Raw genomic sequence first — 11674 nt, forward strand, 5'->3', positions numbered from 1 at the left:
CTCTTCGCCGCCCACGGCCCAGCACGCGCGGCACCGTCCCGATTCCCGCCCACTTGGCCACTTCCCTCGCCCCCTGCCCGGCGGCGCAACGATTCTTCTCTCCCCGTCCGGAAGCCCCCACCGCCCGCCGTCGCACTCAGGTGACACCCCCGCCCCCTTCCCATTTCACCTCCGTTGTCATGTTCTTGCGTGGATGGCGGCGGCGGCTGCTGCTGTTCGATTTCTTGCCATCTTTTGACTTTTGATGCATGCGCTCAACCAACGCATTGCGCAATCTCGCGCTCCGCCCCGTGAATCTGGCCTGTACGGCCGCGCAGATTCGGCCGCATTGCTCTGAACAAAGCCGGCCAAATCAAAGTTTGCGCAGCCTGTCCCAATTCGGTCTTGCTACTTGTCGCACATGGGGTGTGGTGGGGGTGGGGATAGACGCATAGAATTTCCAAGATAGGCCTGTGCTTATCTCCTTGGCTTCCTTATCAGTATATAAGCTTGTGTGGATGGCTGCCTGTTAATAACAATTGCTGGTACAGACGTACACTTGCTTCTAAGGAGTATATTAAGGTGGGAGGACCGGAGGAGAGATGCTACCTGAAGATGCAGTCATCCTTTGATTTTTTTTTTCCTCATAAAGCAAGACTTTATCAGTTGTTGACCAAATAGCAGCTGAAGAATAAGGAGCACATTGCTGTGTTTGCCGTGTTTGTCCAGGAAAGTGTACAGGCAAAAGCACTTCTGTTGCTGCTTCTTCTTCAGCTGAGTTCTTCCAAATGGATAAGCTCGACGGTTCTGCCCGCCTTGTGATCGTCTCCGATCTTGACCAGACGATGGTGTGTGCTTTGATTGAAACCTTTAGTTTTTCCAGGTTCAGGAGCTTGCTCATGCTGTTCAGTTATGTAGCTGATCAGTGCCTGATCTTTTGTATTATTTACTCGCAGATCGATCATGATGATCGAGAGAACCTGTCCTTGCTTAGGTTTGAGGCGCTCTGGGAGGCTGAGTTCTCCCAAGATTCTCTACTGGTCTTCTCAACTGGAAGAACACCGATCAGTTACAAGGGCTTGCGGAAAGAGAAGCCTCTGATCACACCAGACATCACTATTATGTCTGTTGGAACTGTGATTGCATATGGTGAAGAGATGATCCGTGATGTTGGCTGGGAGGAATATTTGGACAACAATTGGGACAGGAATATCGTTGTCGAGGAGACTGCTAAATTCTCTCAGCTAAAGCCTCAGGCATGTCCAGTTGTTAAGATGATTACTTTTCTCTGGTTAGTCCCTTTTTGATATCTGAACTAGAGCAGTGTATGTAACTTTTCATTGCATTGATGCAGCCAGAGAGGAATCAAGGTCCCCATAAGGTTAGCTTCTTCGTTGATAAGCAGGGCGCTCAGGAAGTAATAGATTCTCTCCCTCAGAAGTTGGAGAAACGAGGGGTGAGGCACATATGCTTTGAGATTTCTCTCAGTATTTTCTCAAATTTAGTACTAAAACAAACTTTTTTTAACTGTCTGCTTATCTTTGATCAGCTAGATGTGAAAATAGTCTACAGCAGTGGTGAGGCCCTCGATGTTTTACCACAAGGTGCAGGAAAAGGACAGGCTCTTGTTTATTTGTTGAATACACTCAATTCAAATGGGAAACCACCAAACAATACTCTTGTTTGTGGTGACTCTGGAAATGATGCAGAATTATTCAGTGTCCCTTCTGTACATGGCATCATGGTCAGTGATTCCGTGCAAAGGAGTTTCTTGAAACTGTCAAGTAATGTTCGTTCATGACAATGTTTACTCTGACTAGCTTACCAAACAGTTTTTAAATCATACTCAGGTCAGTAATGCTCAAGAGGAGCTGCTTCAGTGGTATGAAGAAAATGCAAAAAGTAATCCTAAAATAATTCATGCGACTGAGAGATGTGCTGCTGGTATCATGCAAGCTATCGGTCATTTTAAACTAGGACCCAATGTTTCTGCAAGAGATCTCGAATTCCCTTATCCGAAGGCGGACGCCATCAAGCCTGCAGAAGTGGTGGTGAAGTTCTATGTTCTCTATGAGAAGTGGCGGAGGGGTGAGCTTCCAAATCCTTCATCAGTTTTGCAGTACTTGAAAAGCATTACTGTAAGTACTTCCTTTTTTCGGTTCTCAGAATAACTTGGTTTTTTCAATTCATATTCACTATGTTTTGATCTTGATCACTTTCATACAGTGGACAACACAGAAAGTAATTACACATTTCACAGTTTTGAAGTTATTCCAGATCAAATCATACTACTAATCAGTAGTCTGAGAAAATACATATTTTGCTGGCTCATTGATTCTTTGAAGTTTTTCTTCAACAGATCCTTTTTCTTTTGTAGCATTCGAATGGAATAATTATTCATCCTTCTGGATCGGAGCGTTCTCTTCATGCGTCCATTGATGCTCTAAGTTCTTGCTATGGCGACAAACAAGGCAACAAGTTCCGGGTATGGGTGGATAGACTAGTTACATCACCGATTGGTACAAGTAACTGGTTGGTGAGGTTTGATAACTGGGAAAAAGAAGGTCTGCCGTCAGCCTCTTCACATGATACACTAATTGTGGCCCTTAATACAAGCCAGTGGTTGTCACTTTTTCATATAGCTTCATGACATTTCATTTTAACATGCCATGTCTCTGTTTACCTTGTTGTTTCTTTAATCCTTGCATGCTCTGTGCTTTGCTATTTTATTTTATTTTATTTGAGCTTCACAGTAGTTCCTGCTATTCTCAGGTGGTGCTCGGAATTGCTGCCGCACTACTCTTCTGCTGAACATGAAGGTAGATTTTCCCGACTATGAGAATTGTTGGTTGTCTTGCAGTTGCTTAGTCTCATGCACCTGTATAGTGTATATTTTAACTATTTCTATCTGCTTTAACTTACAGCCTGAGACTCCAGAGGGCTTGGAGCTGACACACATTCACAAGACCTGGGTTGAAGGACACTCTGCAGGGAGCGAGAACGCATTCATCTTGTAGGTCAATTAGTCACTTGCAAAGTGCAAACAGGCATAACATATCTTTTTCTTCAACAGTCCAAATAGAATCAGAATGTACTTCCAGATAGGCTCAATCCATGGTAATTCCATGTAATGTACAATAAAAGATGTTCCATGATTCTGTCTCGTGAAGTTCATGAGGTCCAAAAATTAAATGAAGCTTTTGCCTGTTGGTTTCCATGATTCAGTAATGTGACCTGTTGTGCTTTCTTGCTGAGTCCATAAGGACGATTAATTATGATAAAAAAGGGTGTGGAGTCTGGGGAAGGGAATTCCTGGACAGCTTTATCCTTGCAAAAATCTTTCAAAATTCTGCGAAGAGGCTGGTTCAAACCTAGGACTTCCGGGCCACAAGTGGAGAGTTTTACCACTGCGCCACGATTAATTATGATACCTGCCAAAAAAAACTGAAGAAATTATGTGTGAATTGGTCTAACCCGGCACAGTGAGTACAATGTGTCAAGCAGGTTTTCCTGGTCCATGGTAATTCCCACAAGGTGCAGCTTCATTTCATCTGCAATTCTTGTCACCCCGGTCCATGATCATGTGCCCAACCTGCTGCATTGTGCAATCGTTGACGACTGTGGCCTGAATTCCTTAGGCACAAGTCATCTTTACCTTCTCTTTCTCGTTTTTAACATAAAACAAGACCTCATCCCTGGTTGACCAGAGGGTAGGTGAAGAATACATAAGAAGCACATTGCTGGGATTTGTCATATTCATTCAGGGAACTGAACAGCAGAAGCACCCAACTTTTCCCAGTAATCTTCGCAGGAGCTTCGATGGACAACTTCGATGGTTCAGCCCGCCTTATGATAGTTTCGGATCTTGACCAGACTATGGTGCGTAAACCTTCGAAATTTTATGTGACTCATAATGTGTTTTCTATATGGTTCATCAGAGCTCAATGTTTTGGATCATTTACATGCAGGTTGATCATGATGATCCGGAAGACTTGTCCTTGCTCAGGTTCGGGGCGCTCTGGGAGGCTGAGTTTTCCCATGATTCTCTTCTGGTCTTCTCGACTGGGAGATCGCTGATCAGCTACAAGGATTTGAGGAAAGAGAAGCCTCTGATCACCCCGGATATCACTGTCATGTCTGTGGGAACTGTGATAGCTTATGGTGCCGATATGGTTCATGATGTCGACTGGGAGGAGTATCTGAACAGCAACTGGGACCGGGATATTGTGGTCGAGGTCGAGGAGGCGGCAAAGTTCCCTCAGCTAAAACAACAGGCATATTTTTATCCAGTCGCATGAATGATCACTTTGTTTTTCTATTTTGGGGCTGACGCTGAGCTGAATGCTCTCTGTGTGTATCTTATCTTTGTATGGATGCAGCCGGAGAACGATCAGAGTCCCCATAAGGTTACCTTTTTGGTTGACAAGCAAGGTGCTCAGGAAGTAATGCATGCTCTCCCTCACAAGTTGCAGAAACGTGGGGTAAAGATCAATTTTGTTATTAATATCGAAACATTCGCCAGTAGAGCCTTGTTTTGAATTTTCTGTTTCTTTTTTCTGCGATCAGATAAATGTAAAACTAATCTTCAGCTATGGTGTGCTTCTTGATGTGGTACCACAAGGCGCCGGAAAAGGGCAGGCTCTTCAATATTTGCTGAACAAGTTCAGTTCACAGGGGAAAGCACCAAACAATACTCTTTGTTTGTGGTGACTCTGGAAATGATACAGAGTTATTCAGTGTCCCGTCGATCCATGGCGTCATGGTTAGTAATTCGGTGCACGATAGTTTCTTGGTAAAGCGCTCTGCTAAAGTTCATTGCTGACAATGTTGCAAGGACTCGGTGACAGCTGACAATGGCTGCTACTCTCCCATAACCCTGCATCTACGGTGTTATGGTCATCAAACATTAACTAAACTTACCACAGCTTTTTGAAACAATGTCCAGGTCAGCAATGCTCAAGAGGAGCTGCTTCAATGGTATGAAGAAAATGCAACATATAATCCCAAGATAATTCATTCAATGAAGAGATGTGCCGCCGGTATCATGGAAGCTATCGAACACTTCAAACTAGGACCTAATGTTTCTGCTAGGGATCTTGAACTTCCTTATCCAAAGTTAGACATCATGAAGCCTGCAGATGTGGTGGTGAAGTTATATGTTCTCTATGAAAAGTGGCGGAGGGGCGAAGTTCGAAAGTCCTCACCAGTAATACAGTACTTGAAAAGCATTGCTGTAAGTACTTCATTTAATTTCTTAGAGCAATCTGGTTTAAGTTCATTGGCATCATTTTTCTTATCTATAATCTCTTTATGAAGTGAAGTAGACAATTCAAGTACAAAAAAGTAACTGCATTTCTCATCCGCATCTCTCTCACCTGATCAAATTGCACTAGTAATTTGTTGTCCGACAAAATGTATTTCTCCTGCCTCTTACTGTTTCCTTGAGCTTCCTACAAAGTTTAAACTGATCTGTTTTCCTTTTTGTTAGCATTTGAATGGAACAATTATTCATCCTTCTGGATTGGAGCATTCTCTTCATGCATCCATTGATGCACTTAGTTCGCGCTATGGTGACAAACAAGGCAAGAAGTTCCGGGCATGGGTGGACAGGCTTGTTACATCACCGATCAGTACTACTAACTGGTTGGTTAAGTTTGACAACTGGGAAATGTAAGGTATGCTCTCATAACCCTTCTCATGATGAACTATTTTGTTAGTTATCTATTCGACTATTCCAATCGTTGTCACTTTGTTTAGCTATCTGCCTACAATAATTTTGCATCATGTCATGCCGTGACTAATCATTTTCTATTCTTGGCTTGCCTTTCCACTCTAGGAGCTCTGCACTTTTGAAATTTCTCTTATTTTATTGATTTACTTAAGCTTCAGTGATTAATACTCCTTCCATTTTCAGGTGATGCTCGGCACTGCTGCCACACAACTGTTCAGCTGAATATGAATGTAAGTTCTTCCAATCCTACTGAAATCCTTTATCGTCCTGCAGTTAAATGCATCTGTGTTCATCTAAAAGTCTTGCGTAGCTTGTTACTATTTGCTTCAACTGGCAGTCTGAGAGACTCCTGAGGGCTTGGAGCTGGTACATATCCACAAGGCCTGGCTTGAAGGACATTCTGCAGAGACTGAACACAAGTTCATCGTATAGATCATCTTTTCACCTGCAATGTGCACGTATGCCTTATAATATAATTTTCGCTTCAGGAGTCCAGATAGAATAAGCTCAACATTTGTCAGAAAATTGGACAATGCACGAAAGCTATTACTGTATTACATTTGGTTGCAATGTGATTCAGAAAGTAGATGCAGTTGCCGGTCAGGCCATGCTCGGCAGCAGCACACGACGCTCCGAAGTTGGAGACCCCAATCCGATCCCCCCCGAGGAGAAACACCCTGTCATCGCCGATCCCGCCGACCTTGCACCAAGCCGGCGCCGAGAAATCCATCTTGTACACGGCGACCTCGGCGATCTTGTGCACGTTGGGACCGTCGAAGAAGACGACGACCAGGAAGAGCTCGCCGCGGGACTCGACGAGGGAGCTCGACCAGAACGGGAAGCTCTCGGGGATGTCGACCATGTCGACGTCGATCAACCTGGGGTTCGGCTAGGCGTCGGCTGGGTCGAACTCCACGAACCCCAACTAGTTCCCGGTGAACTCGAAGTAGACCTTGCCTCCTACGGCGGCGATGCCGTGGCGCCGGGCCATGTGCGTCTCCATGTGCGCCGGGCCATGTCCGGCAGCGCGATCCGCTCGCCGTCCTCCGGCCGCCACAGGAACGCGCGCAGCGTGGCCGGGTGCAGCGCGAGCACCCACCCCTGCGGCGTCTCGAGGCAGCGGTGGTCCTGGAGCAGGCCGATGGTCTCGTTCGTCAGGGACCGCCCCGCGACGCTGTACTGCGACTGGGGCTCGTCGTACTCGCCGCCGACGTCGTGCACCAGGAACGGCCGCCGTGCCTCTAAATAGTAGCGCTTCCCCGGCATCGCGTCGGAGTCGAGATCCGAGTCGGCCTTCAATTTGCTCCGGCTCCGGCTCGGTTTCCAGCAAAAATCAGTTTCCAAGATGAAGGAATCAAGCGAAAGTTTTGCTCTGGGCAAGTGTCTGAAGGAAAGGAGTTTTCTTGGTTAGCACTTGGATGGAGTGATTATTCACTCTCCTGGAACGGATGCATCCGTTGACACTAGTTCATGGTATGGCGACAAACGAGGCAAGAAGTTCCGGGCATGGTTGGACAGACTTGTTACATCACAGATTGGTTCAGGTAGCTGGATGGTGAGGTTTGATCACTGGGAGATGGGAGGTCTGTCCTCAGCACTCCTCACATGACAAACCAACTGTTCGGCACCGGCAGTTGTCATTTTGTTCAGATGTTGCTACACGACATCTTCTTCAATTGTAGTATGCCAATATTCTTTTGTTTCTCTACCGCTTGCATTTTTCATGTAGCTGCACTGGATTAAGTGTGCACTGAACTTTTCCATTTTATTTATCTGAGATTCAGTAGGTTAATGTTTCTTCCATCCGCAGGTGCACAAATCTTTTGCTGAATATGAAGGTAAGTTCTCCTGATTAACCTTCTTTGTTCATATGGAATTATGGACTTGCGTAGAGAACGATAAACTATTCCTGCATGATTTTACTCACAGCCTGAGAATGCAGAGGGCTTTGTGCTGATGCTGATACACATCCACATAAGCTAGCTTGAAGGACAGTCTGCTGGGAGCAAGCACATGGTCGTCTTGTAGTTCACTTAGTCATTTGCAACATGTACACTCTGACATAACAAAAATTTCTTCGGAATAAGGATAGATTCATAGAGCAAAAAAAAATGTAGTCCAAGATAGGGATTGATGCTCTCTTATCAGTTCTATCTACAAAGAAAAAGGTGTTGTATGATACTGTCTCGTGATGAACTCCATCAGATCCCTAATTAACTGAATGATCTCGAAACGATCATTTCTCGATGTACTTGGTGCTCCTGAACTGGTGAATGGTAGCATGGAGCCATGGACCTTCTTACTAAAGAAAATTCAGATGGCCTGAACATGAACTGAATCCCGTTTGGTGTCTCTTTCAGTCAATTTCTGTTAACTCGTGCTACACAAATCGCCTGACGTGAACATGAACTGAATTCAGTGGAACAAAAATACAAAATTAAGTTTCAAATAATTCATTCAGAGCTGGAATATGTACATTTGGATTCTTAAAGAACACATGGAAACAAGATTTGCAAAGCACTCTGAAGGAAGCTGACGTCAGATGCCTCACATCATGAAATTAACTCCAGGAGGTCAACTACTCAATATGAAAATTATCCATGGTCTACAACTACAAGCATCGATGTCGCATCGTCCATGGCGGCAGCCTACTGGTTAGCTAGTACTAGTAGCCATGCGCAATGCAAGACTCCCAGAAGAGCCTGTTGCTCTCGGCGGCACGGACGCTTTCGCCGCCGGCAACCGCCCCGCCCTCCGATGCCGGCGCGCAACGACCGCCGTCATCGTGCGCCGCCGCACCCTCGACCGCCATCCGGCGCCACCACGGCACTGCCATCCAGCTGTCGACTTCAGCCTCGTCACCTTCCACGGCCACGTAGTCTCCGTCACTGTCGTCGTCGCCGTCGCCGGTGGTGGCGCTAGTAGCACCACCACCACCACAGACGCCATTATTGCCACCGCCGCTGCAGGACTCGGCATCATCCTCGTCTGTCACCGAGGGGTGGTCCCCTGCCAGCAGGACCGCCGACACGGGGGTGCCGGACTCTGAGTCGCCGGTGGCTTCTTCTTGCGGCGCGGCGGTGGGCGGCCCCGGCGAGGGAGGAGGCTCCGGGTCCGGGATGGGTATGGGCTGACGGTGCGTGCAGTCCATTGAGGAACGACGACGGAGGTAATCAATGGTCTCCAGCTGCAAACACGGTTTGGCTATATATGCACGGAGATTTTCGTCTTTCCGCTCTGAATTAAATAAAAGTTTATTAGGCTTTTCGAATCCTAGTAGGTCTGTTTTATAAAAGCTGTACGGTTTTGGAGGCATGTGTCGACTGTCGACTGATGTGTAATTGTAAAGCATAATATATAGGACCATCTAACTTTACCTTTACGTGCATAATTGTATAATGGAAGTGCCTAATAAGAGTTTTACAAATAACTTGCGGGGAAAAGAGCATCGTTTTTTTTTTTCCAAAGTTGGATAGGCATTGCTTACAAATTGGTTAGTGTTGCAAGTTTCCTTTTTTAGGGCCACTCAAAACTCCTGGGATAAAAAATAACAGTAAGTAACTATGTATGATTTACCATGTGAACTGACCGGTTCGGAGTCGGGACGACTCTTCCTTTAGCTGGGTTTGTGTTGGTGCTGATTCTAGTGCGTGACTCGTGATTTAGATTTTTTTTAGTTTCTTCTCGGTTATCAGTTATGACTTCTCAATATCGTAATCTTGTATTTTTCCTACTATATCAATATATAAATGCACTTGTCAAGTAATGTTTATTCAAAAAAAATATTAAATAGATATGCACTTGCATCGTAGCTGCTTACATAGGCTTCGCGATCTACTCGTTGGCTATCAATTCTTTTTAAACTCCCACATATGCATCAAATTGTGCTTGAAATTAATGGAGTGTCGCCGGACATAAAAAAAAGGACACAAAAGCAAAGCAGCGATGTATATGCTAGTACTTGCACATTGGAACAAAACATGAGTTGAGCGTGACGTGTCAGATAACTCAATGCCTGCACTGACCAGCGACTTTTGCAAAAGGTACATCCAGCTAGGAGGAAAGAAACAACAAGGCCACTCCTAAAGTCGTACCCTTTTTGAAGCAAGCGAAGTCGGCCATCTAGAGGCCGGCCGGCCGGCGGGGTCGTGAACCGTTCCTTTTAACTTTGGTACAGTAACCTGGTCTACTCGCACACGTATGGCTTCGTCCACCCATTTTCTCCGATCCGTCGCGCGGATTCCTCCTCCGCGTGGGCGCATGCATGCATGCAGAGTGCCTCTATGCCTGCGGCCTGCCATCTAGAAGGCGTATCTCTATACGTTCTAGAAGCATGGTTGGATCGAGTCAGAGAGCTGCAGGCGGCTGCGCACGCAGCTACCCTGGGCACGTAGCTGTATCTTTATCTATCTAGCCGACGAGACATCTGTGTCCCGTAGCCGCTGCGCACGATGGAAACGTGGTGAGAAAAGTCCGTGGCCCTCTCTAGATCTGTTCCCCGCCGCGCGCCCACCTTTCTCACGAAACCCCCTTCCTTTCTCCGACTAGCCGTCGGTTGGCAACGTGCCCGACCCAAACCGGGTCTCCTTTTTGCACAAATTGGCCTGATATAATTGTGTATCATGTTGATATATACTTACTCCTACCTTACGTTACTCCCTCTATCTCAAATTGTACATCTTTTTTACTTTTCTAGGTGCATAATTTTTGTTATGCACCTAAATATAGTTTATATTTAGATGCATACAAATATCTTTAAACACAATTTGAATAGGTATAAAACATATAATACACGCACAATGAGCACACACGCCACTGTCGTAATGTGTGATCGTTGAGACATTACGCGCGCCTTTTCATCTCGTTAGCGCAGGTAGCTAACTATCTAGGAGGGCTGTTCATACAGCCGCTAAGCAAATGGTGATAGTAATGATTTTGCCAACGGTTTACAATTCTATAATGAACTTAGCTGTTCATACAGCCGCTAAGCAAATGGTGATAGTAATGATTTTGCCAACGGTTTACAATTCTATAATGAACTTAAGCAAATGGTGATAGTAATGATTTTGCCAACGGTTTACAATTCTATAATGAACTTATGTCTTCAACTGTAGGAAGTTAAGTTGAAGGGAGACTTAATTAATCACCGTGTCATTTTGCGGCATGTCCATCCTCACAAAACTTCATAATAGTGCAAATGTTGTCTTTTGTCTCTATATGGTTTGCATATTCCCCTTACAGTTTGAGTAGAAAATTAAGAAGTACTAGCAACTAGACCCAATGTTTTAAACAATAGCTTATGATATTTAGCGAAGAGCTATACTCAACCGCTATAGCTCCACTATAGTTTGATATAACGCCGTTATAGCCTGCTATTTAGTACAACAATAGAACCCTAAGTTTGAATTGTGGTTAAATAATAAATTCCTATTTATCTCTTGTACTGTAGGTCACTAATGGTAAAAGAATTCGGATATCTACTCTAGCTAAACATGTGCCAAATGTGCATCTCATGCATATGAGTTTGTGCACGTGGAAATCTCATTTTTTTCATGCGTACTTTTTATTTTATTTTATTTAGATTAGAATATAATGTTCAGTTCCGAGTATCATGCTGCAGACATATTCAGATCTACCTTGCTACTGCCTCCATCCTAAATTACTATTCATTTTGGCTTTTCTAGCTACATAGCATTTGGATATGCACCTAGATATATATCTAGATACGTAAAAAAAATTATGTATCACAAAACAAATCAGAGTATTTTCTAGTGTTTTCTTTAATCTGTTTTCAAGTGTGTTTGCTCTGTTGCTAATTTGCTGCCCACCTGCCCTGTATTTTCAGCCACTCTGTTGACCTCAGCGGCCAGATCGGACGGCTCAACTCCACCACGTCGCATCCGACGTCCCCTCCTGCTTCCTCAGGCCGCTCACAGCCCAACCGACCCCCGCCGTCCCCACCAC

The 11674-nt window shown here is 45.0% G+C and overlaps 1 protein-coding gene and 1 pseudogene across 4 annotated transcripts; both read left to right on the forward strand.

Moving 5' to 3' along the window:
- Positions 1-3203, forward strand: LOC101753890 (probable sucrose-phosphatase 3). Of its 4 annotated transcripts, none has more exons than XM_004960418.3 (9): positions 1-140; positions 709-827; positions 936-1235; positions 1334-1435; positions 1529-1723; positions 1830-2117; positions 2357-2543; positions 2752-2798; positions 2904-3203. In XM_004960418.3, exons 2-9 carry the CDS (start codon positions 768-770, stop codon positions 2994-2996), a joined length of 1272 nt encoding a protein of 423 aa, XP_004960475.1. In that variant the 5' UTR covers positions 1-140; positions 709-767; the 3' UTR covers positions 2997-3203. The 4 variants fall into 4 exon arrangements, with proteins under 4 accessions (XP_004960475.1, XP_004960473.1, XP_012699780.1 ...); XM_004960416.3 differs by having other exon boundaries at positions 6-140; positions 531-827; XM_012844326.3 differs by lacking the exon at positions 1-140 and having other exon boundaries at positions 153-827; positions 2357-2601.
- A 521-nt stretch (positions 3204-3724) lies between these two features.
- Positions 3725-6224, forward strand: LOC101781995 (annotated as a pseudogene).
- Positions 6225-11674: the final 5450 nt, after the last annotated feature.

The sequence above is a fragment of the Setaria italica genome, chromosome III, assembly GCF_000263155.2.
Source record: "Setaria italica strain Yugu1 chromosome III, Setaria_italica_v2.0, whole genome shotgun sequence".
NCBI lineage: Eukaryota > Viridiplantae > Streptophyta > Magnoliopsida > Poales > Poaceae > Setaria > Setaria italica.